The sequence below is a fragment of the Trichomycterus rosablanca genome, chromosome 23 (genome assembly GCF_030014385.1).
Source record: "Trichomycterus rosablanca isolate fTriRos1 chromosome 23, fTriRos1.hap1, whole genome shotgun sequence".
In the NCBI taxonomy this organism is placed as follows: Eukaryota; Metazoa; Chordata; class Actinopteri; order Siluriformes; family Trichomycteridae; genus Trichomycterus; species Trichomycterus rosablanca.
Genome location: NC_086010.1, coordinates 5,951,283 through 5,973,161, shown reverse-complemented (window position 1 = coordinate 5,973,161; position 21,879 = coordinate 5,951,283). Strand labels below are relative to the sequence as shown.

At 41.7% G+C, this 21,879-nt stretch overlaps 1 protein-coding gene across 1 annotated transcript in view; it reads left to right on the top strand.

Annotated features, from left to right (window-relative positions):
* The window catches only part of mindy3 (MINDY lysine 48 deubiquitinase 3), a 36,336-nt gene extending 18,880 nt beyond the window's left edge, over positions 1-17,456 (top strand). The window contains exons 11-15 of the mRNA XM_062985402.1: positions 792-864; positions 4,768-4,840; positions 6,804-6,891; positions 9,889-9,960; positions 16,609-17,456. Coding sequence (XP_062841472.1) covers positions 792-864; positions 4,768-4,840; positions 6,804-6,891; positions 9,889-9,960; positions 16,609-16,758 — 456 coding nt within the window. The 3' untranslated portion in view covers positions 16,759-17,456. The remainder of the gene's footprint in view (positions 1-791; positions 865-4,767; positions 4,841-6,803; positions 6,892-9,888; positions 9,961-16,608) is intronic.
* The last annotated feature ends 4,423 nt before the right edge of the window (positions 17,457-21,879 follow it).

The window sequence follows — 21,879 nt, the reverse complement described above, 5'->3', positions numbered from 1 at the left end:
CCGCAACTGAAACAGACTGGGTTTTAAAGCATAAAGCTTGTTTTTGGTCTCACTTTTTGTTTTTGATCATTGCACTTATAAATAACCCAATTTCACCTCAGTGTCAGCTCATGGACAGAGCTTACCTTTTTAAAATTATTTTAATAAAAAGTGGAAATTGTTTCCTCAATAATGGCAGGTCCTTCAGGTGCTAATGTGTAAAAGCACACATTCACACTACCACTGCCATGTTTGTCTGCTGGTTACATGTTCTTACTATGTAACTGGGCGGCACGGTGGCTAAGTGGGCAGCACTGTCGCCTCACAGCAAGAACGTCCTGGGTTCGATCCCCAGGCGGGCTGATCCGGGTCCTTTCTGTGTGGAGTTTGCATGTTCTCCCCGTGTCCGTGTGGGTTTCCTCCGGGAGCTCCGGTTTCCTCCCACAGTCCAAAAACATGCAGGTGAGGTAAATTGGAGACACTAAATTGTCCATGACTGTGTTTGATATAACCTTGTGAACTGATGAATCTTGTGTAATGAGTAACTACCGTATCTGTCATGAATGTAACCAAAGTGTAAAACATGACGTTAAAATCCTAATAAACAAACAAAGTACTATGTAACTATTGATTCTATATTTACTGTTTTACAAAACCCTGAAATGTTGTATTCCACTTTAAATTAGACCCAAGGCATTGGTGTGTCCCTCAAGAGATTTAAGAGTGTTATAATGCTATATTATTGCACACAGTTACCACTACTTAGTTGTATTAATTACATTCACAAAGCTGACAGAGGTGTTTTTCTGTAGGAGATGTCCCTGGTGGCTCCTGAGTTGCCGGCAGAACAAGCCAAGAGAGTCTTCCACAGCTTTGATCCAGAAGGTAAAATCATCGCAACGACCCCCCTGCCCATTTGTGGTTATTTGTTTGAACCCAGACATCCTCTACAGATCTGGAGTTAACCACCTCATTTTCATGTAGATGCATTATATACCAGAAGTATGAGCTCACCTGACAAGGAGCTTGTAGAACATTTCATTCCAAGCACATGAGCGTAAATGAAGAATTGGTTCATTGATGCAGTTACAGCCCCACATTTTTGTAAAGGATTTCCATGAGATTTTGACATTTGTCAGTGAGAGTTTGTGCTCATTTAGTCAAAAGCCTGGATTACAGTGTGTCAGTTTCTCCCAGTGGTGCTCAGTAAAAGTAAGGTCAGAGCTCTGTGCAAAACATATTTATTGTGTTTAAATGATTATATACATGGGCACATTGAGTATCAAGGACATTGATCAAGAACCCAACAGTGGCAGTCTGGCAGTAGTAGGGCTTGAACCAGTGACCTTCTGAATACTACAGTAGTTCTGTACATTACCCACTGGGTTACTACTGCCCACCATTTCTGAGATCTGAGTGAATTTCATTAATGCTATCGGCCATCCAGACGTCCCCACAGACATGATTAGCTGTGTCTGAAGGGAGGAGGTGGCCAAAGCCCTGGGATGCGTTCTGTGCAGGGTATTCCTTCTTTTCACCTAGTGTTTCCCTATGGAACTGGACCCACCATGACTCGGACCTGGATAAAGCAGTTGATAAAAATAAAATAAATGATTTTTGCACCTGTTAGCAATGGTCGTGGCTGGAACACCTGAGGTCAATAATAATTATGGGTGTCCACATACTTTTGGCCATATGTTCTTTTGACCATTTGTTCTATTTAAAAACTGAGCCATGTTAACATCATCATTACCACACACATACTGCTTTATAGTGTGTACTAGCAGTGGTACAGGATGATAGTGGTAGTTCAGTGATTAAGGTACTGGACTAGTGATCACAAGGTTGCAGGTTTAAGCCCTACATCTGCCACTGTTGAGTTTTAAGCAAGGCCCTTAACCCTCTACTGCTTAGATTGTATACTGTCACAATTGTACATCGCTTTGGATAAAAGCGTCTGATAAATGCTGCAAATGTAAATCTATATTAAAGCAATAAGACGAGCATTAAACAGTACATAATGAATATAAAGCAGTTTGGAACGCAGCTTTACAGAGCTCATAAGGTCTGATCAGCTCAAGTGCAGGTTGAAAGGTACTGCCACTGCAGCGTGTCCAGGTCCTCCCGAGTGCAGATGTTTTTCTATCGTAGGCATCTGCTTTTCTGATTCAGTTTACTGAAGTTTTCTTTTTCTAGTTGTGCTTTATTTATAGCTCACTGCATGGAAGCATCAGGACTGAAGCTTCCTGAGGGGCAGGTATATAGACAAGCTGAAAAGAGAAAATATATGAAGACAGGGTGGAAAAACCTTTAGCCTAGATGAAACAGAATACATCTGGATTTTGAAACATTTATTAACACAGGCAACCTCTTGGCTCATGATCTTTAAGATCATGCAAATGCTGGAGTTTGCATTTATGACACACAAACTGTTTTTATTTATTAAATAATTTTTTGTTTATACAGAATTGTATTGACCTGCATTTATTACATACTTTGCCACTTTTCATTAATTTATTTACTTATTTATTCATTTATTTTTTAATTTGGTCTCTTTTTCATTAGTTTTGTTTGTTTTTGCATGTTTAAACATTTGGGCATCAAATCTCATCGCTGCTGTCAGTTGGCCGGGCATCTACTAAGCCATGACTGCCTATGTCTTGAAGGGATGGTCAAGGTCCCGATTTGTCCAGTGTTCACAGTCATACTGCATGCTAAAAATACGCTATGAACTTCACGAATACCCCGCTACTAGTGCAGGTGTCTCAACCAAACATTAGAGGTCGCAATTATACAGTGGCTATGAAGCCCAGTTTACCTCTCTTCACTTAAGACAGCCAGTTGTGCCTGTTTGGATGCCCAGCCAGGTCAATAGCAGAGTCTAACCTGAGAGCTTGAAATCTTGGCCTTGGTGGACTGAGCGACCCAAAGCACCTTTCTAACCAACAACTGTAGAAGTGCAAGAATCAAGCACCTAGATGACCAGATAAAGGCTGAAGATGCCTGGTGGAGGAAAAACACGTAAAGCAGCATTTTCAGACCCACAACGGTGTGCTGCCCACATGTTTCCTAAAAGGAAAATAATCTCAGAGAGCAAATATGTAAACAGTGAAGCCAGCTTACTGTTGTACAACACACACAGCTGAAGCCATGCATGCTCACAAACTCAAAAATATAAACAGGTGCAAGTCCTCACACATGTCTCCATTCTAAAGTCACCTTCATTAACCTTTATGCTCGGTATGAAAGGAACATTCATGTTGGAAAGTCATTGTCTATAATAAACCACATGGTGAAAAGTTTAAAGACACCTGAACATCATAGTAAAGCAGAAGTGATGTCTGACTTGCAGTCGGCATTCCAATAAATTCCAAAGCTGTTAGATGAGGTCAGGTTCAGAGCTCTAGGTCAAGAGCAGTCAAGTCCTTCAAAGCTAATGTGAGCATTTTTTGGATCCTGCTTTGTGCACAGCGCATTATCTGAAACAGATAATGCAATTCTCCAAACTGTTTTTAAAAAGCTGTTAGAATGAGCGCCTTTATTTGTCATATATGAGGGTTCTTCAAAAAGTTTCTGCACATTTTAACTCTATTTATTAAGATTTTTTTTTTTTAAAAGGCCGCCCCTTTTCTACATAGTCACCTTCCGAGTGTCCCAGCGTCATACCAACGTTTAAATGCCATCAGCAAAAAATGTTTATGGTTCAATGTGTAGCCACTGATGCACCGCTGCTTTCACATCATCACTTAAAAATCCTCTTCCCCTTAAAGCTTCTTTGAGCGTCCAAAAAGGTGGAAATCGTCTCTCAGACATGACCAATTAATACTCTTCCCACCCTCACCGTTTCCAACCAAAATATAAAAGTGCAGAAACTTTTTGAAGATCCCTAGTACATATACACTTGTTTGGAAGCTGGAATGAGAGCGCAGGGTCAAGGGTCCAACAGTGACTGCATGACAGAATTGGTATTGAAGCTCTTAACCTTTCAATTAATAGCCCAAAGCTCTACCCACTAGGCTATACCACAGCATGTTCTCCTTACCCAAGTGGCCCAGCCTCTTTATGCAAACTTGGCAGTTAGTGTGGTGTATTTGGCTGTATCTGTCAGACTGCCAGGTGATAAAGAAGAAGTCATCATTTTACTGAAAGCATTTGAATTACTCAAGTCTAATGTTTGTGTTCTTTACACCTTTGAGGCAGATGCTTGTCCTAAACTTGTGCAAGCTGCTTCAGCCATACTTAATCCATAAAGCTACACATGTGCAGTTCTTGCACAATATTTAAGCACTCTGCACTTCAGTACTCACAGGTCCTGTTCTGTAAGCTCGTGTGGCCTACCATTTCACGGCCGAGCTGTTTGCCGTCTTCCACTTCGTAACAGCATGCACAGTTGACCAGGGCAGTTCGAGCGTGGCAGCATCTATTGACTGTGTGGTTCACTTAGCACTTTAGTGACCAATTCTACTGCCAGCATTTGTTCTGGAGTTTGAATGGCTGCTCACAGCTAAGCTGGTTTGTGTTGCCAGATGCTGACTTAATTGCCATTAAAGCAGTGCTGGTTTAAGTTAAAAACACATCTATGTTGGTTCTTCTTCGTCACTGACCAACTTTTTCTTAGTTTTATTTTAGTCATGCTTAATTCAATACGGTTTGTATAGACGTTGTTATAAAAACACCAATCAACACTGCAAATAAGAGGCACTGCACAGTCAGCGCAAACCTTTTTTGCCAAGTATGATGTGACTGCCCCTTTTCCATGAGTCCTCTTTTCTTTCCTTCTGTCCTTAGATAACGGCTTCATTCCTGACACGCTGCTGGAGGATGTTATGAAGGCTTTGGATCTTGTCTCTGAACCAGAATAGTAAGTGTACATAATGTTTATTTTGTAATCATGATGTAACCAGAGGTGTAATTAGAACACCTGCAGCCCCTCCACTGGTCACCCACTGACTCTGCCTTGCTTCATTTGTCCCTGGGTTGGTCTACTGGACCATGTTAACCCGAGCAAATAGGAAAGAACAGGGGGAAAATAATACCCCTCTTTCATCTCAGCTCTGTTAGTGATACAGTGGGTCCAGAGGGTCAGCAGTCCAAACTTGGATCTTTAGAGCAGACCTGAACTATTAGAGACACAGTCCAAAGCTCACTGGTGGACGCTGTGTCATCCCATTACCATCACTTAAAAAAAGAGCCCACCAGATCTTCTACTTTCTAAATGCTTTGCCAGGTATTGCTGGCTACAAAGTACGTCCATAAATAATTGCCCTTTTAATAATATCTATAATAATTTATAATTTATAATAATAAATGTTATTGCTCATTTTAAATTGAATGATTTTACAATCACAATCTGATGTAGTGCACGATTTTCAACATGCCTTATGTCAACAGTTTACACCGGTGGTGCTGTGGCGTGGAGTACATGGAAAAATTGGGCCCCCAATTCCAAATAACCACTGTTTAAATATCACAGTGTATCTGAATGCTGATGATGATGATAATGTGCATCTTTTAACAGCCACAAATTACTCGTCTTATAAAGCTTGCTCCCAGTACAACAATGCACCATCTCACATCATTTCAAACTTCAGCATTCTTCAATGGCATCCGCAGTCACCTGAATCCAATAAAGCATGTTTGAGCCGCGTCAGGTGGCGCAGCGGTAAAAACACGCGCTGCAACCAGAGCTGGATTTCGAAAGTGCGTCGTTTCGAATCCAGCTCTGCCTTCAGCCGGTCGAAGGCTGGGCGGCTATATGAACAACGATTGGCCTGTTGTTCAGGTGGGGGGGGCAGGATTGGGGACCGGAGGGGGTGGGTCTCTCTCTGTCAGAATGCGATTACGATCTCTGCCGGCTGGTTAAGAGGCGCCTACACAGGAGATGAGGGAGGGTGCCCTTAGGGTGTGTCTCTCCGCATACAGCGCTAGGTGGCGCCAAACTCATCAATGTGTGGGTGGCAAAGATGCATCCGGCTGCTGCCAGTGTTTCGGAGGGGATGTTGGTTAGCTTCGATCTCTTCTGTCAGGGCAGGGTTACATGTAGTGTAAAGATATCCTTCTTCTATTTAAATAAGGGATGACAGTTTATTCAGTCACCAACATTAATTGTATGTGTGCACTTTTGTCTGTACACTATAAGGCCAAATATGTTGACACTATTTCTAATTACTGATTTCAGATGTTTCAATCACAGTAAGTGCAAAAATGGGTATTAAATCATTTACATTAAATCGATTATATGTTGTCAGCTTTTCTGTTCTAACATGACTGTGCCTGTGCACAAAGCAAATTCTGTGAAGATGTGGTTTGAAAAGTTTGCTGTAAAGGAATGCCAGTGGGTTTCACAGAGCCCTGATTCCAACCCAGCTGTACACCTTTGGGATGAATTGGAACTTTGATTGTGAGCCTGGCCTTAGCAAGGAGGCATCCTAGAAAGATCATGTGGAAGGACTTCCCAGGAGAGTAACTGATGTCGTAGCTGCGAAGTGTGCCAACTCCATTATTAATGCTGATGATTTTTGGATATGTGATGCCCCACAAGCTCACAGTCAAGTATCCTTATATTTTTGTGGCTGTATTGTTCGAGTGAGTAAGGAGAGCATACCGTACTTCCTTAAAAAGTAAAAAGCCAGATTCCAGTTATTTTTAACATCATAAGTCATCAGTTCTGCTCGGTACTTCAGCACTTGTACATTTTTATCTGCCTGTGCAAACACAGACACTATATAGTGTTTATACACACGTGTGTGAGTAATAAAAGGTTATAAATGTTTTTTGTGTTTTACGCACATGCTTAATCAGTATCTCTCGCTCTTCTAAAACAGTGTGAATCTGATGAAGAGTAAACTGGATCCTGAGGGTCTTGGAATTGTTCTGTTGGCTCCATTTCTGCTCGAGTTCTTCCCTGATCAGGTAATATTCACCTCCTGATCTGTGGCTCATCATTTTTACTGCAGCTCTGTAACCCTGAATTCACACTAGCAAATAACTAAGAGACTTGCGTCCATTTATTTCCTAGTTCGAATCTTAGCTCTGCTATCGGCCGGCTGAGCTCCTAGACAGACATGTTTGGCTGTGTCTGTTGGGAGGGGTTGTCAAAGGAATTCCTGCATCCATGGCTTCTGCTGGCTGCTTGATGGCACCTGCATAGAGACGGGACACTGATCACTGTGTGAACCCATTTGGGCAGGTGAAAAGAAGTGGTAGTACAACCACTACAAGTCAGAGGGGGCGTGTGGTTTAGGAGATACAGCTGAGTAACTGGACACAGCTAGATTAGGAGCAAAAAGGAACAATGTGTAAATAGAAAACAGGGCGGTGCGGTGGCTCGGTGTGTAGCACTGTCGCCTCACAGCATAAAGGTCCTGGGTTTGATTTCCAGGTGAAGCGTGGGTCTGGGTCCTTTCTAAATGGAGTTTGCATGTTCTTCACGTGTCTGTGTGGGTTTTCTCCGGGAGCTCCGGTTTCCTCCCACAGTCCCAAGATGTGCAAGTGAGGTGAATTGGAGATACGAAATTGTCAATGACTGTGTTTGACATTAAACTTGAACTAATGAATCTTGTGTAGCCAGTAACTACCTGTCCTGTCATGAATGTAACCAAAGTGTGTCAAACATGACGTAAAAATCCTAATAAACATATAAATAAATAGAAAACAACAGGGCCACATGTTGAGAATCCCTGCCCTAAGAAAAGGAATTTTTAAAAAGAGTAGGATGTAGAAACATGATCAGATTCTGAACTCTCTCAGCCTTTACGGCATATCTCGGGTCTCAAATTTCTCTCGTCATCATGATGCCATCACTGCTTCTCCTGTCTTAGCCCCTGTGCCCCTGATCTAATCACTAAAGGAAGCAGTGCAGGGGAGAGGAGCAAGATTGACTTTTATAATTGGCACTGTTGCAGCTCCTGACAATATGTTAAGTAAATTAGTGCTTTAAAGATCCAAACTGAAAGAAGACTCCAGTTGACCCTCCAATCTAACGTTTAAACTTAATTTCAGACTTAAACACACTGTTCCACTGTAGTTGTGCCAGTGTTTTGTACATGGCTAGACAAAACTATTTGACTTCTTTGGGTGTCAGTGAGGCATAAAACTGGACTGTAAGACTTTTGGCAACATGCAGGTTCAGTAAATGTTTGACTTGGCCATAATGGTCCGTTATTTCTGAAATGTGTTTGCTGAAAAATGCTCTTAATTCTTGCATCTCGTTCCATGTGGCATTAGCAGTTTGCTTTTATTCACATTCTGATTAGCCTGAGCGTGACTAAGATCTCTGGGTGTTTTTCTGGAACAGTTTCATGAATGTTCTGTACAGTGCTGTTTTGAAGTGAGTTCTAGCCTGTCAGTCTGAACGATGTTTTAATATTGGAACCTCTCCTCACCGCACATGCTTGTTTTACCTTCATAAATACACCTGATTTGAATTAGGAAAGGCTGAATAAATTGGGTGTGTTAAAGTAATCAGAGCAGAGAGACAAGGATACCAAACCACTGCATGTGGTTTTCTGGTACAGTCTCTATAAACTTAAAAACATGATTTCTGAATGTTTGACTCCTCTTGAATGTTTAATTGTAGTTTATTTTAGAGGCCACATTTTTCCAAATGTTACAAAAAAACTCATTCAGCCATGTAAAACAAAACAGAAGTCTAATATGGTGTGTCAGATGTCTTTTAAAGAAAGAAGCTTTAGGTCATGACAGTTCACTGGTGTATCAGAACAATAGGACATATTTAATGTCCATCAAACTACAGGGCATTAGGTCCGGCCAATAGGACAAGTCATTACATTGCCAAAAGGTGCTTTAGCCACGCTCATTATTAATAGAAAACCAATGATATGCTTCCAACTTTGGGGAGAACCCTTTTCTGTTACTTTATGACTTTGGCCTGAGCAGACAGGAAGATCTATAAAGACGGCATTCAGGAGGCGCAGCGGTAAAACACACTAGCACACCAGAGCTGACATCTCAATCTCATCAGTTTAAATCTTAGCTCTGCTAGTTGACAGGCTAGACACCTACATAAACAACGTTTGGCTTGTTGTTCAGGAAGGGTGCCGGAGGGGAATCCTCATCATTAATGCAATTATGCCCTCTGCTGGCTGATTGATGGCGGCTGCACAGAGATGGGGGATAATATGATTAGAATGTGTCTCTCCATACACAAAGCTAATCCACATATGAGCTCGCCTCGTGCAGGTGAAAAGATGTAGTCAGCTACTGCACACATGTCGGAGGGGGCGTGTGTTAATCACGGCTCTCCTCAGTCAGGAGTGGAGGTCAACATCAATAAAGAGGAAGCGAAATGCAATCGGGTAACTGGATACGACTAGATTGAGGAAAAATTAGGGGGGAAAAGGCATAAAGACTTCAGTCCCACAAGCTAAACACCTTTAGGATGAATTGAAACATTGATTGCGAGCCAGGTCTTCTCATCCATCATTAGTGCCTGACCAAACAATTGCTTTTTAATACCCAGGGTAGTAATTATACACAGGCACATTTCAAAGTCTTGGAAGGCTTCTTGGAAAAGTGGAGGCTGTTATAGCAGCAATAGGGCTCAACTCCATAATAGTAGCTATGGCTTTGGAATGAGATGTCCAGCAAGCTAAATAGCCAAAATAATATGAGCCAAATAATATGAATCTATTTTGAGTGATTACACTGCACATAAACTTATTAGTCAATTTGATGACATTTAAACCCTCCTCTTTAGCATGTGACTAGCCTGCCTGCTGTTGTGGTGGTAAAAGGAAAAAGCTTTTCCAAATGTCATTTTTGTGCATATTAAATAATACGATAATGAATTAAATATTTCCAGGCCATATTATTAAGTTTTTTTAAGCATCTTTATTTCTTGGTGTACTTTTAATGGTCTCCTGTACTCATTTTGCTTTGTTGTTGCAGGACACAGGGATTCCGGACTCATTTCCTGTGTATCACTATAATGGCCTGAAGCAGTCCAACCACAACGAGAAGGTAACACACACACACAATTAAAAAGCCCATACACACACACACACACACACACACACACACACAGTGACATCTGTTTCAGTGACCGCACACCAGTGCACATTCTAATTGGTCAGTGCCTGATCCTGTCTAATCTCCTGCATCATGTTAGGGTGAGTCTAAATGGAATTATCCAACTTTGGATGCTTGTTTGTCTCCTTAACCTATTTTATTAGCCTTTTCACCAAATTACTAAAAATGAAAATATAAAATAGCCCAAATTATAAAGATAAGATAAAATAAGCAGACAGACACATAATACACACCTTGCCATAAAATTACACACACGTGTTAAACATAGCATTAAAATCCAAATAAATACATAAATAAATTCACCAAATTACTGATTTCTCCAGACTGATGTAAAATAAGGTGGAGTTTAAGCTACACACTAAAACCCATTAATTATGGAGTGATAAAGTAGATCCTTATGTTTGACGTATCGGTCTAATTAAAGGTGGCTGAGGCTGTACACAGTCAATTGAGCTTTACATCCCTCATTACGCCTAACCATCTGGACATTTTAATGACTATATCACAAAACAGCCACGACAGACACTGTGTCTGTGGAAGTTTGTACCCACTCACTCAGAAGAGTATTTCAGACATTGATGTTGGACAAGAAGGCCTGACTCACAGTTGAATATCCAATTTATCTCTGAGTCGTTTACAGAGGTCGATGTAAGGGCAACTAAAGTTCCCCAACACCAGGCTTGTCTTTATGAACCTTGCTTCGTAAACAGGGTACAGTCATGCTGAAACGGGATGAAACCTTTCTCAAATTTCTGTATGTAATTTCTGTAATTTCTGAGTGTAAATGAAACATCCGAACTAGTTAATTTGATGAAGGTTCCACATAATTTTGGGCATAAAGAGTACATTACATTACATTACATTTACATTACATTACATTTACATTACATTACAGACATACAGTACTTTGACAGTATATTATCTAAGCAATTGTGGGTAAAGGCCTTGCTCAAGGGCCCAGCAGTGGCAACCTGGCAGTGGTGGGGCTTGAACCAGCGACCTTTCGATTACTACAACTTTCAGTGTAAGTGTCCCTTACAGGAAACATGTAACTGTAACTGCATACAGACCATCTATCATGAGTCGGGCCCTACTGAATTCACGGGAAAATGAGTTTAATTTCACGGGCTCCGTTTTTCAAAAATCACTGATATCACATGACCGATTGCACTCATAAACTGAATGATGGAATAAATGGAAGCTACAATACACAGCACAGCTTACCTAACGGTTGAAAATGAAAATTCTCGTCCATGTTTTGACCCCCCCTCCTGCGTCCACAGAATTGGTTTGGAGTTTTCCAAACTCAGTTACCCGAGTCGTGTTTTTACCTGCTTTAGACTTCGACATTTTGGACATTTTGACTAACCAATTGCTAACCGAATTGCCATAGGATTGCTAGAACTGCCTCATAGTGCAAATTAACCTGTAAACGTGAGGCACTCAAACAGTACGTGAATGAAATTTGTTAAATTGCTAAACACAAACATGTTGAATACACAGCAAATTGCATATTACACAGGAAACGGTTCATTTCACAGCCATGAATTAGGTAGGACCTTAATCATGAGGTGTTGAATAGAAATGTAGCAAAGTAGTAGCAGCGTAACTCCCCAACACTGGTGGTTGACAGCTTAGAATTTACTTTAATTAATAGTGGATGTACAAAAGAGATCCAGCAATCATCCTAAACCTCAAACTACTGTAAAATCATTTAAACCTGTAATCCACATCAGATGATTTTTTTGATGTTCACACTGGGAGTAAGTGGGTCTGTGGACTGGGATCTTCATCTCATATGTCTTTTACTGTCACCGGTAGCTAAGCGTTTTCCCGACCTTGTGCACAGGGCCATTCCCCATTTTCCACACACTTACCTATAAAGAGCCTAATGGCATTTCCACATGCCGTCCCAAACCTTAATCCCAAGCTGGGAAAAAACACACACACAGGTTGTCGTATATCAGTTTAGCTGTGTGGGTGTCCGTGTGTGTGTCTAAGTGTGCACGCATTAGCGAAGTCAGAGAGATTGACAGTCCATGTCCCTAATATGCAGTCTTCAGTTATAGTGTGTAAATGAAAACACACACATTTTTTATAATAAGTGCATTAGGAGCAGCACTGAAGTCGACTTTGTTCTGCAGGTTTCCGTTCTGATTCTGCTGTACAGGTAGAGCCATTCCTAAAAAGAGCTTCATGTTTTACTGGTTTCTAAGGGGACCGTGTTCAAACAAACTTCCAGAAGTGAATCATGGTTCTGCGTTATCCATTTAGCAAGGATAAAGTAGTAGACCTTATGTCTTTTGGCTAAATTTCCTCAAGAACTGTTTCATTCTGCTACATTTTGAAATGGGGATCGGTCTCTACCTCTTCCCTGTTTTGAGTTATTTGTTACAGGCATTGAGATGAAGCCACAAACTTGAGCTTTTCCATTTGTTTGAAATAAATTCTTCTTCATTTGTAACTGACCATCCCTGATTACTGGAAGGGTAAGCTGAAGAAATTTTGACATTATTTTCTCAGTCGTATGGAACATATTAGGGCAGCACTGTCGCCTCACAGCAAGAAGGTCATGGGTTAGATTCCCAGGTAGAGCGGCCCGGGTACTTTCTGTGTGGAGTTTGCATGTTCTCCCTGTGTCTGTGTGGAGTTTGCATGTTCTCCCTGTGTCTGTGTGGGTTTCCTGTCCATCATCTACACAGACATGATTGACTATGGCTTGGCTGAAGCCCAGTGATAGATTGACACTCTGTCCAGGGTATTCCTGCCTTGTGCCCAGTGTTTCCAGTGGAACCAGACCCGCCATGACCCTGAAAAAAAAAAATAGTAATAGTTTTTGTAGTTGTCGTCATCCATAAAACATCCATAAAAATAGACCACTGCTTATCTGACTGAAACTTTGATGCTGTAGTCGTTTGTACTATTGTTTATTTTTAGACCTCGTTAATGACTGACTGACTGTCCAACAACTATCTACATTCTGAAGAAACTACAAAGCTCTATAGAATATGAGTAAGAAAGAAGGCACTCATGCCTTCATGGAGTTGACATGTTTTGATGTTAAACACTGAATCCTCTTTATATCTGCAGTTAGAAGTGCATTGAAGCCAGACTAGTCGACTTCCTTCGGACAGGAAGCTGGCACAGACAGACACAGGAAATGCTATTTATTGTTCATGATCCAGGCTTAGACACATACTTTATATAAATACAAATACTTTATATAAACTTTATATAAATTTTATTAAGTTTTCATGTTTTTCCACCACTTTATCCTGATCAGGGTTTTCCCAAAATCAATAGGTGCAGTGCAGCAACATACCCTGAACAGGACGCCAATCCATCATGGGTCAACGGCCTCTAGAATTGGCCACCCCACAGGCTGAATGCAAGAAAATAACAGCGCTATAACACCTTAGTGTGTCATGTGTAGCTGGCTGCAAATGACCCACGGACCTCAGTTTCAGAACCCCTGGTTTGAAGGCTTCTTTACACTGACATTTGAACTGTCAATCGTGCTTGGTGGCTGTTTACCTCACCTGCTGCTTTTCTTTGTTAGATCTGTATAGCGGGTGTTTACAGCCTCAATTCAAGATAGAACTTTTGTCTTATAGTTTCCAGGCAGTTAATCCAAATTCTACTCTTCCAAGGAATTGTAAACTTTATTCAGATATAAAAGAATAACTTTAAAATGCAACCAGCCTACAGGATTCCATATTATTATGGCAATCACATAATAAACCTGGTTTGTAGCTCACCCAGTAATAAAGAACCTTTACTATCAATTAATGTGCATAAAACAGCCAAGCAATCTTGGTCGTTGACCATGGATTGTTGACCATGAACCAGGGACAGTGGTAGCCTAGTGGGTAGGGCTTTGGGCTGTCAACTGAAAGAGTTCGAATCCCGGCTCTGCCATGCAGCCACCTTAACCTTCTCAGCTCCAGGGGCGCCGTACTATGGTTGACCCTGTGCTCTGATTCCAGTTTCCAAACAAGCTGGCATATGCAAAGAAAGAATTTCGTTGTACTGTACACTGTATATGTATATATGACAAATAAAGGAATTCTAATGGGCAGTGCATAGGGTCATACTTGTGGAAGTGTAGCATATTTTTTTTATATAAACATGGTGTATTTAACTGCTTTCTTTTTCATTATTACATTCCTAAAGCAGATCACATTTAAACAAGAAACAGGCTTCAATTATTTCAAGTATTCGGGTCAGACCCGCATGATTAAACCGAATAAAGATGATCACAAGCATGCACACGGTGCTTCACATCACTGACACTGTGTGTGTGTGTCCTGGTTTTACCTGTTAAGCACGATACGCCCTGTATTTTCTCACGGCGTGTTTGTAATTATACTCTCTGTGCAGTGTGTTGAAATTACACAGGTCAAAATGCAGCCTAATTGAGATTGTTCCCAGTTGGAACTGCTTCAGATAAGTCAATGATGAGCATTTGGGTGGTGCGTGAATGACTTGGGATGTTCTAGACAACTCATTTCAGAGGGCGATGAGTTGACCTCGACCGCGCAGACGGCTCTGGTCGGCGAACCGCGGATCACACTCGATTCCCACATCATGAGCAGAACTGACAGGATCCGATAGCCCACACATTTGACGTGATGACACATTTACGTGTACATGTGCTGCTCACATGATGCTGCCTGCGAGGCTCCTTATTCATTCACGTTCATTAATGCACACAAATACACTCATCTGTTTTTAATACAATCAGCGTAAATAACAAACACACCCATCGGTAATGCAGTTCAGTTTTAAAGCAGCGGTTAATCACACACCACTCCACACATGCTCACCATGGCACACTGTGGGCCAAGTTCCACAATGGCAATGGAAGGCCCTCCATATGGAAGCTATCCAGCACCTCGGGTCTTATGATGTCATTGCAGGAGGCCAGGTCTGTAATGAGAGACAGGCCCATAGACTCCAAGTCAGAAAACACTGTCCTTCGACCGTGGCCTTCCTCTTCCTGTTCACGGCAATCTGTTGGTCGTCAGCTTGCTTTCTGTCTAACTGGAATGTGTCGTTGGAGTGACAAATATCGGCTGTTAAAGTCAAGCTATGACATGCACTTGTAAGGAACGTTATATGGGCAAACGTAAAGGGAGTTCAGGTGTTTCATATGAGCAAGGTGATTACCTGGTCCAGCATGAGAGTGTCACTGTGCACAAAGCAAGGTTTATAAAGAGATGGTTTGATGAGTTTAGTGTGGAGAAGCTGTGGTCTGGACAGGGCCCTCACCTCAACCTCACTGGACACATTGGGGATGATTTGGAATTACTTTTAACTTTTTATGGTCTCACCAACAAAATAATGTATAAGAAATATTTATTTGCATTTCTTACTTCAAGTTGACAAAGATTAGTAAGGCTGTTTTATTAAAACCATCTACCAATATTTTTTAGTTTAACACATCAACCAGGGGGTAGATACAGCCCAAACAAGATTATTTAAATACAGCTTATTTTTAACCAAGTATTTAGACTCATAGTATGCTCAAATAAATGGTTGAGCAGCCCTTTAAAGGGTTAATTAGGTAGGCGGGCGGCACGGTGGCTAAGTGGGTAGCACTGTCGCCTCACAGCAAGAAGGTCCTGGGTTCGAATCCCAGGTGGGGCAGTCCGGGTCCGTTCTGTGTGGAGTTTGCATGTTCTCCCCGTGTCTGTGTGGGTTTCCTCCAGGTGCTCCGGTTTCCTCCCACAGTCCAAAGACATGCAAGTGAGGTAAATTAGAGATACTAAATTGTCCATGGTTGTGTTCGATATAACCTTGAGATGTGAATCTTGTGTAATAAGTGACTACCGTTCCTGTCATGAATGTAACCAAAAGTGTAAAACATGACGTTAAAATCCTAATAAATAAACAAACAAACAAACAATTAGCTAGGCCTTCTTATCCAGCATCAATACCAGACCAGATTGATTCCCACAAGTATACCTATAATCTTTGGAAATAATTTTAAGAGGAGTCAATGCTGATATAGCCAGAGGAGACAACTCCATAATGCATATGCTTTTGCAATAAGACGTCCAAGCTTATGTTCAGGTGTACACATACTTTTGGTCATATAGTGTATTTCATAGCTGTCTTGGAAATTCATTGATTGTTGCAACTGTTCTTTGGACAAAATAGTTTGAACAATTTAGTCAGGGGTGGCACAGTGGCTCAGTGGGTAGCAAGACGAGTGGTTCATGTCCTTTCTGTGTGGAGTTTGCATGTTCTCTCTATGTCTGCGTGGGTTTCCTCCAGGAGCTCAGGTTTCCTCCCACAGTCCAAAGACATGCAAGTGAGGTGAATTAGAGATACAAAATTGTCCATGACTGTGTTTAACATTAAAGACTTGAACTGATGAATCTTGTGTAAGCAGTAACTATCTGTTTTGTTATGAATGAAACCAAAGTGTGTCAAACATGACGTTAAAATCCTAATAAATAAATATTTAGTCACAGAAAAAGAACACTTTTTGATTGACCCTTATTTACATGTCAATCAGAAAAGTTTGTACATCTCTTTCTCACCCCTCTCTCTCTCTCTCTCATCCACTTGCAGGTGGGTTACCTCGAGGGCACAGCTGTAGTTCTCGGCTTTGAGGATCCCATGGTGCGGACAGATGACACGCCCATCAAGCGCTGCCTCCAGACTAAATGGCCGTACATCGAGCTCTTGTGGACCACGGCGAGATCCCCCTCACTCAATTAACTCCTCACCCATCCACCGCTTTCCTGCCTGCTTCAGGACCCTGCACGCTCTACAATTCCAGGATGCTCTCACAGTGCCTGAACTAAAACACTCGGAGAGGCGATGCTGCCTGACTCACGTCGGCTCGTCTGGGTTAATCACTCTTGTATTTCTCAATTCGTCCAGAGTCTATGTAGAAAAATAAATGGGGTTTTGTTTACTGATTCAAACTCGTACACTGGATGAAAGCTGTTTTGGCTTTACACAGCAAAACCAGGCTGTTCATGTTTCTCTTGTTGTGTTTGTTTTTGTTTACATGGATACGTACATAAAGAAAAGATGGACGAGGTGAGCCAAGTAAACCGACCAAATCAGTCGTTTATGAATCTGAGGTTAGACGGTTGTTCGAATCAAAATTTGGTAAAGCTGTAATCTGACCGAATCCTCCCGGTGCTCCGTTTATGTAACTCTGGTTTATAAAGGAATGCACTACAACCCAGAACGGGGCACAGGAAGCCAGAGAAGCAGAATTAAGGAACACATTAGGAGAGAACAGAGGGACAGTATTTTGGACAGGACCAAATGTTTTTGTTTTCACAGCAGCATTAATACGTATTTATTATTCTCTGGCTGAGGCAAAGGGACGAACAAATGCAAACATGCAAACGTAATTTATTCCAACCCACACAGCTCCTTAAAATAAACTTTCTGTCCTCATGCCTGAAGTGTCTTTGTTGTGACTGCTGATGTTTTGGTTTAAGAATTTGGTTGATCTTAACAGTGTGCACTAGTTTAAATCAACCCAAAAAAAAAAAGCAAAACTTAATTAAAATGGAAAACAGAAAACATGAGATAAGTGAGCAGCTCAGCCAACCAACTCGTCTGATTTCTTCTCAACAATTGATTTCAGCATGGAAATATTTCCACCGAATCTGTTTTCAGTTACTTTAAAGAGAAATAGTTGGCGAAGCACGATATTCCACTAGCACACCAGCGTCGAGATTCTGAACTCCTCGGTTTGAGACTCGGCGTTGCCACCGGTCGGCTGGGTATAATTGGCAGGGCCTGCATCAGACACGTTTCTGCTAGGGTGGGATGACCAGACTATGTGAGTGGGGCCTTCAATTGCTGTGTAAATTCCCTTCTTAGCAGATAGAGGCGCCCGTGCAGAGTGCATAGGTGACGAAGGGTTACACTAAGGGCTGGGTGCGGGTCGGAGGAGGCGTGAGAAGCAATATACCCACCTCGACTGCAATCAGTGATCCCCCAGCAGCGGAAGACAAATTAACTACGCTAAATTGTGAGAAAAAGCATAAATAAAAATGGAAAAAATAGACAAATAGATTTTTGTGAGGGCCTTCGGTGTGGTATGGATAGTCCATTGCGACATTTGGGTTAAAACTGGAACGCTGATTGTAAGCCAGGTCTTTTTGCTAGAAAAATGCCTGAATGGACACAAATTTCCACAGGCACATTCTTGTGGAAAGCCTTGCCAGAAGTGTGGAGGCTGATAGCAGTAACTCCGTATTAACATATAATCTTTTGTCCACATATTTTTGGTCGTATAGTGTCTTATATAGTCTTCTGAGTTTGGTGTGAAGCAATTTGACTGGCCTGCACAGAAGTAAAAAAAAATACAGGTCTTACATTTACAGCATTTAGCAGACGCTTTTATCCAAAGCGACTAACAGTACTGTGACAGTATACAGTCTAAGTAATTGAGTGTTAGGGCCTTGCTCAAGGGCCCAACAGTGGCAACCTGGCAGTGATGGGGGCTTAAACCACTTATCTTTCGATTAGTAGTCCAGTATCTGAACCACTAGGCTACAACTGCCCTACATTGAACTGCCTGGTCTTGTTACTTCTCATCAGTAGTGGAATGGAATTGAATCCCTGCAGTCTTTTCTCAAAATCCAGTGAACAGCCTTTGCCAATTCAGACTTAGTTCTGCATAAATCGGGACATTTTTTTAATCAGTCGGTTTCCATGGATGCGTGATGTCACAAAGCGACTGGTTCAGTCCTTTTGATCCAGTAGATCATTAGCCTCCGGGTTTGGCTTGTAAACTCTAACGTTCAGACTAATCATTAAAAATGTTCCTCCCTCATGCTACATATGTGACATGTGGAACAGTTCGCTCCTGTAGGAGAGTCTCGCCCCGTAACTGAGTATTTACGACAAAGACATAAAAGTGCAGTTTTCATTAAAATCTCATATAAAGAACGTTTTGGCACCACATCAAATGCCACAAAGTTTAGGGACAAAATGAATTTACCAACCAGATTAGAAAAAGGTTTTACTGGAGTCTGTATGAGATAAAAGTGCTTAAGGCGTGGCTACAGGCTCTGTGCACTATTCGTCTGTTTGAACCCATGAGCACCTTGCTTGGCTACAGTGCAGTTTTTTATTATTTTGCTGCAGAATCTACATTGTTTGGAAGGGATGTAACGATACACTGTACCCACGAGTTATAAGGAATCCCCTCCGTCAGCACAAATAATACTGGCGTAAATGTGCACTTAGCATCGGTGGTTATCTAGCCCTGTGTGCTCCATTTGTTTTTGCAGGACTGCACGCAGAAGCAGTGTACACTACAAAAAACCCCGTATTACGCAAAATTTGGACAAAGTTCTGGAAACGTGGGTTTGTGTTAGCCCCTCCTACGTAGTAGCCATGCCTTACTTACAAAATAAATCTAACCTGGAGCAGCGCTACTTGTGGCTAATCAAGAAAATTGTCCGTTAAAGTAAAAACCGGCTGCTTTCACTATAAATTTTCCTTCCTGTCATCTTGAAGTACGACTCGTTTCCTGCCCCTGATTTTAGTGTAAATGCCCCAGCTGTAGGTAGATTGAAGTAAACTCATTTAACTCCACCTCAACAGATTCATCTGGCAGCATTGTTTGACAGACAGATCAGAGATTTGAGGATGGGAGGGTTTTGGTTACCTATGATGCATGCAAACCTGTCATCTGAGATTCTGTTCCATCTCTGGTCATTGACTAGTATAAACACTGTAATGACTCATTATTAACAGTGACTAATGTTTGACAGACGAGCTCAGGTTAGGAATTTTATAGCTGTCGCTGACTTAATTTAGCCTCTCGGTCCTTGGTAGTCTTGAAAATGCTGGAAATGGAGAGTGGATTTGAATCTGGAGGTGACTGGTGATATTTTATTTATTAATTTTCTCTCATTTTCTCACTATTTAGCGTAGTCAATTTGTCTTCCACTGCTGGGGGATCCCTGATTGCAGTCAAGGTGAGTATATTGCTGCTCACACATCCTCCTACCAGCACACAGCCCTTTGCGGAACCCTTTTACACCCATGCATTTTGCACAGACGCCTCTCTATCTGCTAACCAGGGTCCTTACACAGCGTTTTAAGACCCCACCCACATAGTCCGGTCATTCCGCCCTAGCAGAAACGTGTCTGCTGCAGGCCCTGCCAATTATGCCGGCTAGATGGTGCCCAGCCGACCAGTGGAATTGCTGAGTTTCAGAATCTCGCCGCTGGTGTGTTAGTGGAATATCCCGCTGCGCCACCTGGGTGCCTGTAAGAGCTATTTTTAAATAGAAATGTGTGGTTTTGCATGTTTATACTTTGCGATGTTGATTACTCTCACAACATTTCATAATTGCACATTTGTGCCCAGGTAGCTCTGCGACCGGTTGGCTGGGCGCCCCCTCGCGGACATTATTGGCAGTGCCTGCAGCAGATAAAATTGGCCATTAAAGTCTGCAGGGTGGGAAGATACCGGACTGAAAGTGTGTGGGGTCTTCGATGCTGTGCAAGGACCCTGGTTACTAGCTCAAGGTGCCTGTACAGAAAGTGGAGGAGCACGGAGATGAAGGTGTGGCTCTCCGGCACGGATTCACCAAATGTGTGGGCGAATAAGAATGGGTCGTGGACTGCACACGCGTCAGAAGGAGTGTGAGGTAGGCACAAATACCCTCCTCGGACACGACCGGAGTCTCCAGCAGCGAAAGATGAATTGACTATACCAAATTGGAAGACAAAGGGATAAAATAATTAAATAAAATAGCAAAATAATAATAATTGCACATTAATGGCAAAGGTTTATAAAAATTGCATTAAAAAATCTCTGTATAATATAATGCTTAAAATGTGTTTATTACAATGTAATAACACGTGAATAACTCCACTGACTGTCAACCCAGTTTGATTACATAAACTCCAGTCTACGTTTAGTTGTATTTACTGAGTTCATGTGTACTCGCGTGGGCATTAGCTCTGGATTTCCATGTGTGAGGAGAATTCCGGGAATGTTCTCCAGCTCTTTTTGCTCAGCCTCCCCGGTATCTCAGTACTGATCGGTTTTCTTTCATACACGTACCATATTTAAACTATAAATGTTGCATGTTTTGGCAGAATCGTGTTAATGGAATCTTTTAAAGCTTGAAAAATACTCTAAGAATCTGAAAAAAAAACATCTCGAATACATTTAGTTTCAACAAGCTATCCAGAACAATAAAAAACAGCCACAGATGGACTACGACTACAGTCATTGTTTCTCTACCACAGTGCTCATGGTTGTGGTTTTGGGACGCTTTATTACATTTATCTGAGAATGGTTCACCCTTCATCCTTAGATCTCTTATACTTTTGTTCAGCCAGACATCACCCTGCAGTTGTTACTACATCATGAACATTTTGAAGGTAATTCTTCCTGGAGGTATGTCTGGGGGTTTCCAATTGGCACAAAACCTGGATGTTGCAAATTTGAGCCCAGACAATGCACCAAGCTATTTGTAGCTGGGAGCTTAATAGATGGGATTGCAGTCCTGACCGCCCCACCTGGGGATCGAACCCAGGACCTTCTTGCTGTAAGGCGACAGTGCTACCCACCAAGCCACCGTGCCACCCAGGGTTAAAAAATTATTGGTTTAATTTTGTTGAAGAGGTTCTGGATGAAAGTCGATGTTGAAACAAAATCTCCCAGCAGCTACAACCTCAAACAGCAGGATGATTCTGTTTTGTATAAAATACACCAATTTTATCTGTCTGTGCTTATGCTTGAGCCAAGATCATCTTCAGTTCTGTTACTTCTAATAATTATGTGACACCAGCTAAAATTTGTGTTTGGAAGACTGAGTATGGATAAGGTCAGTTAGCACTCGT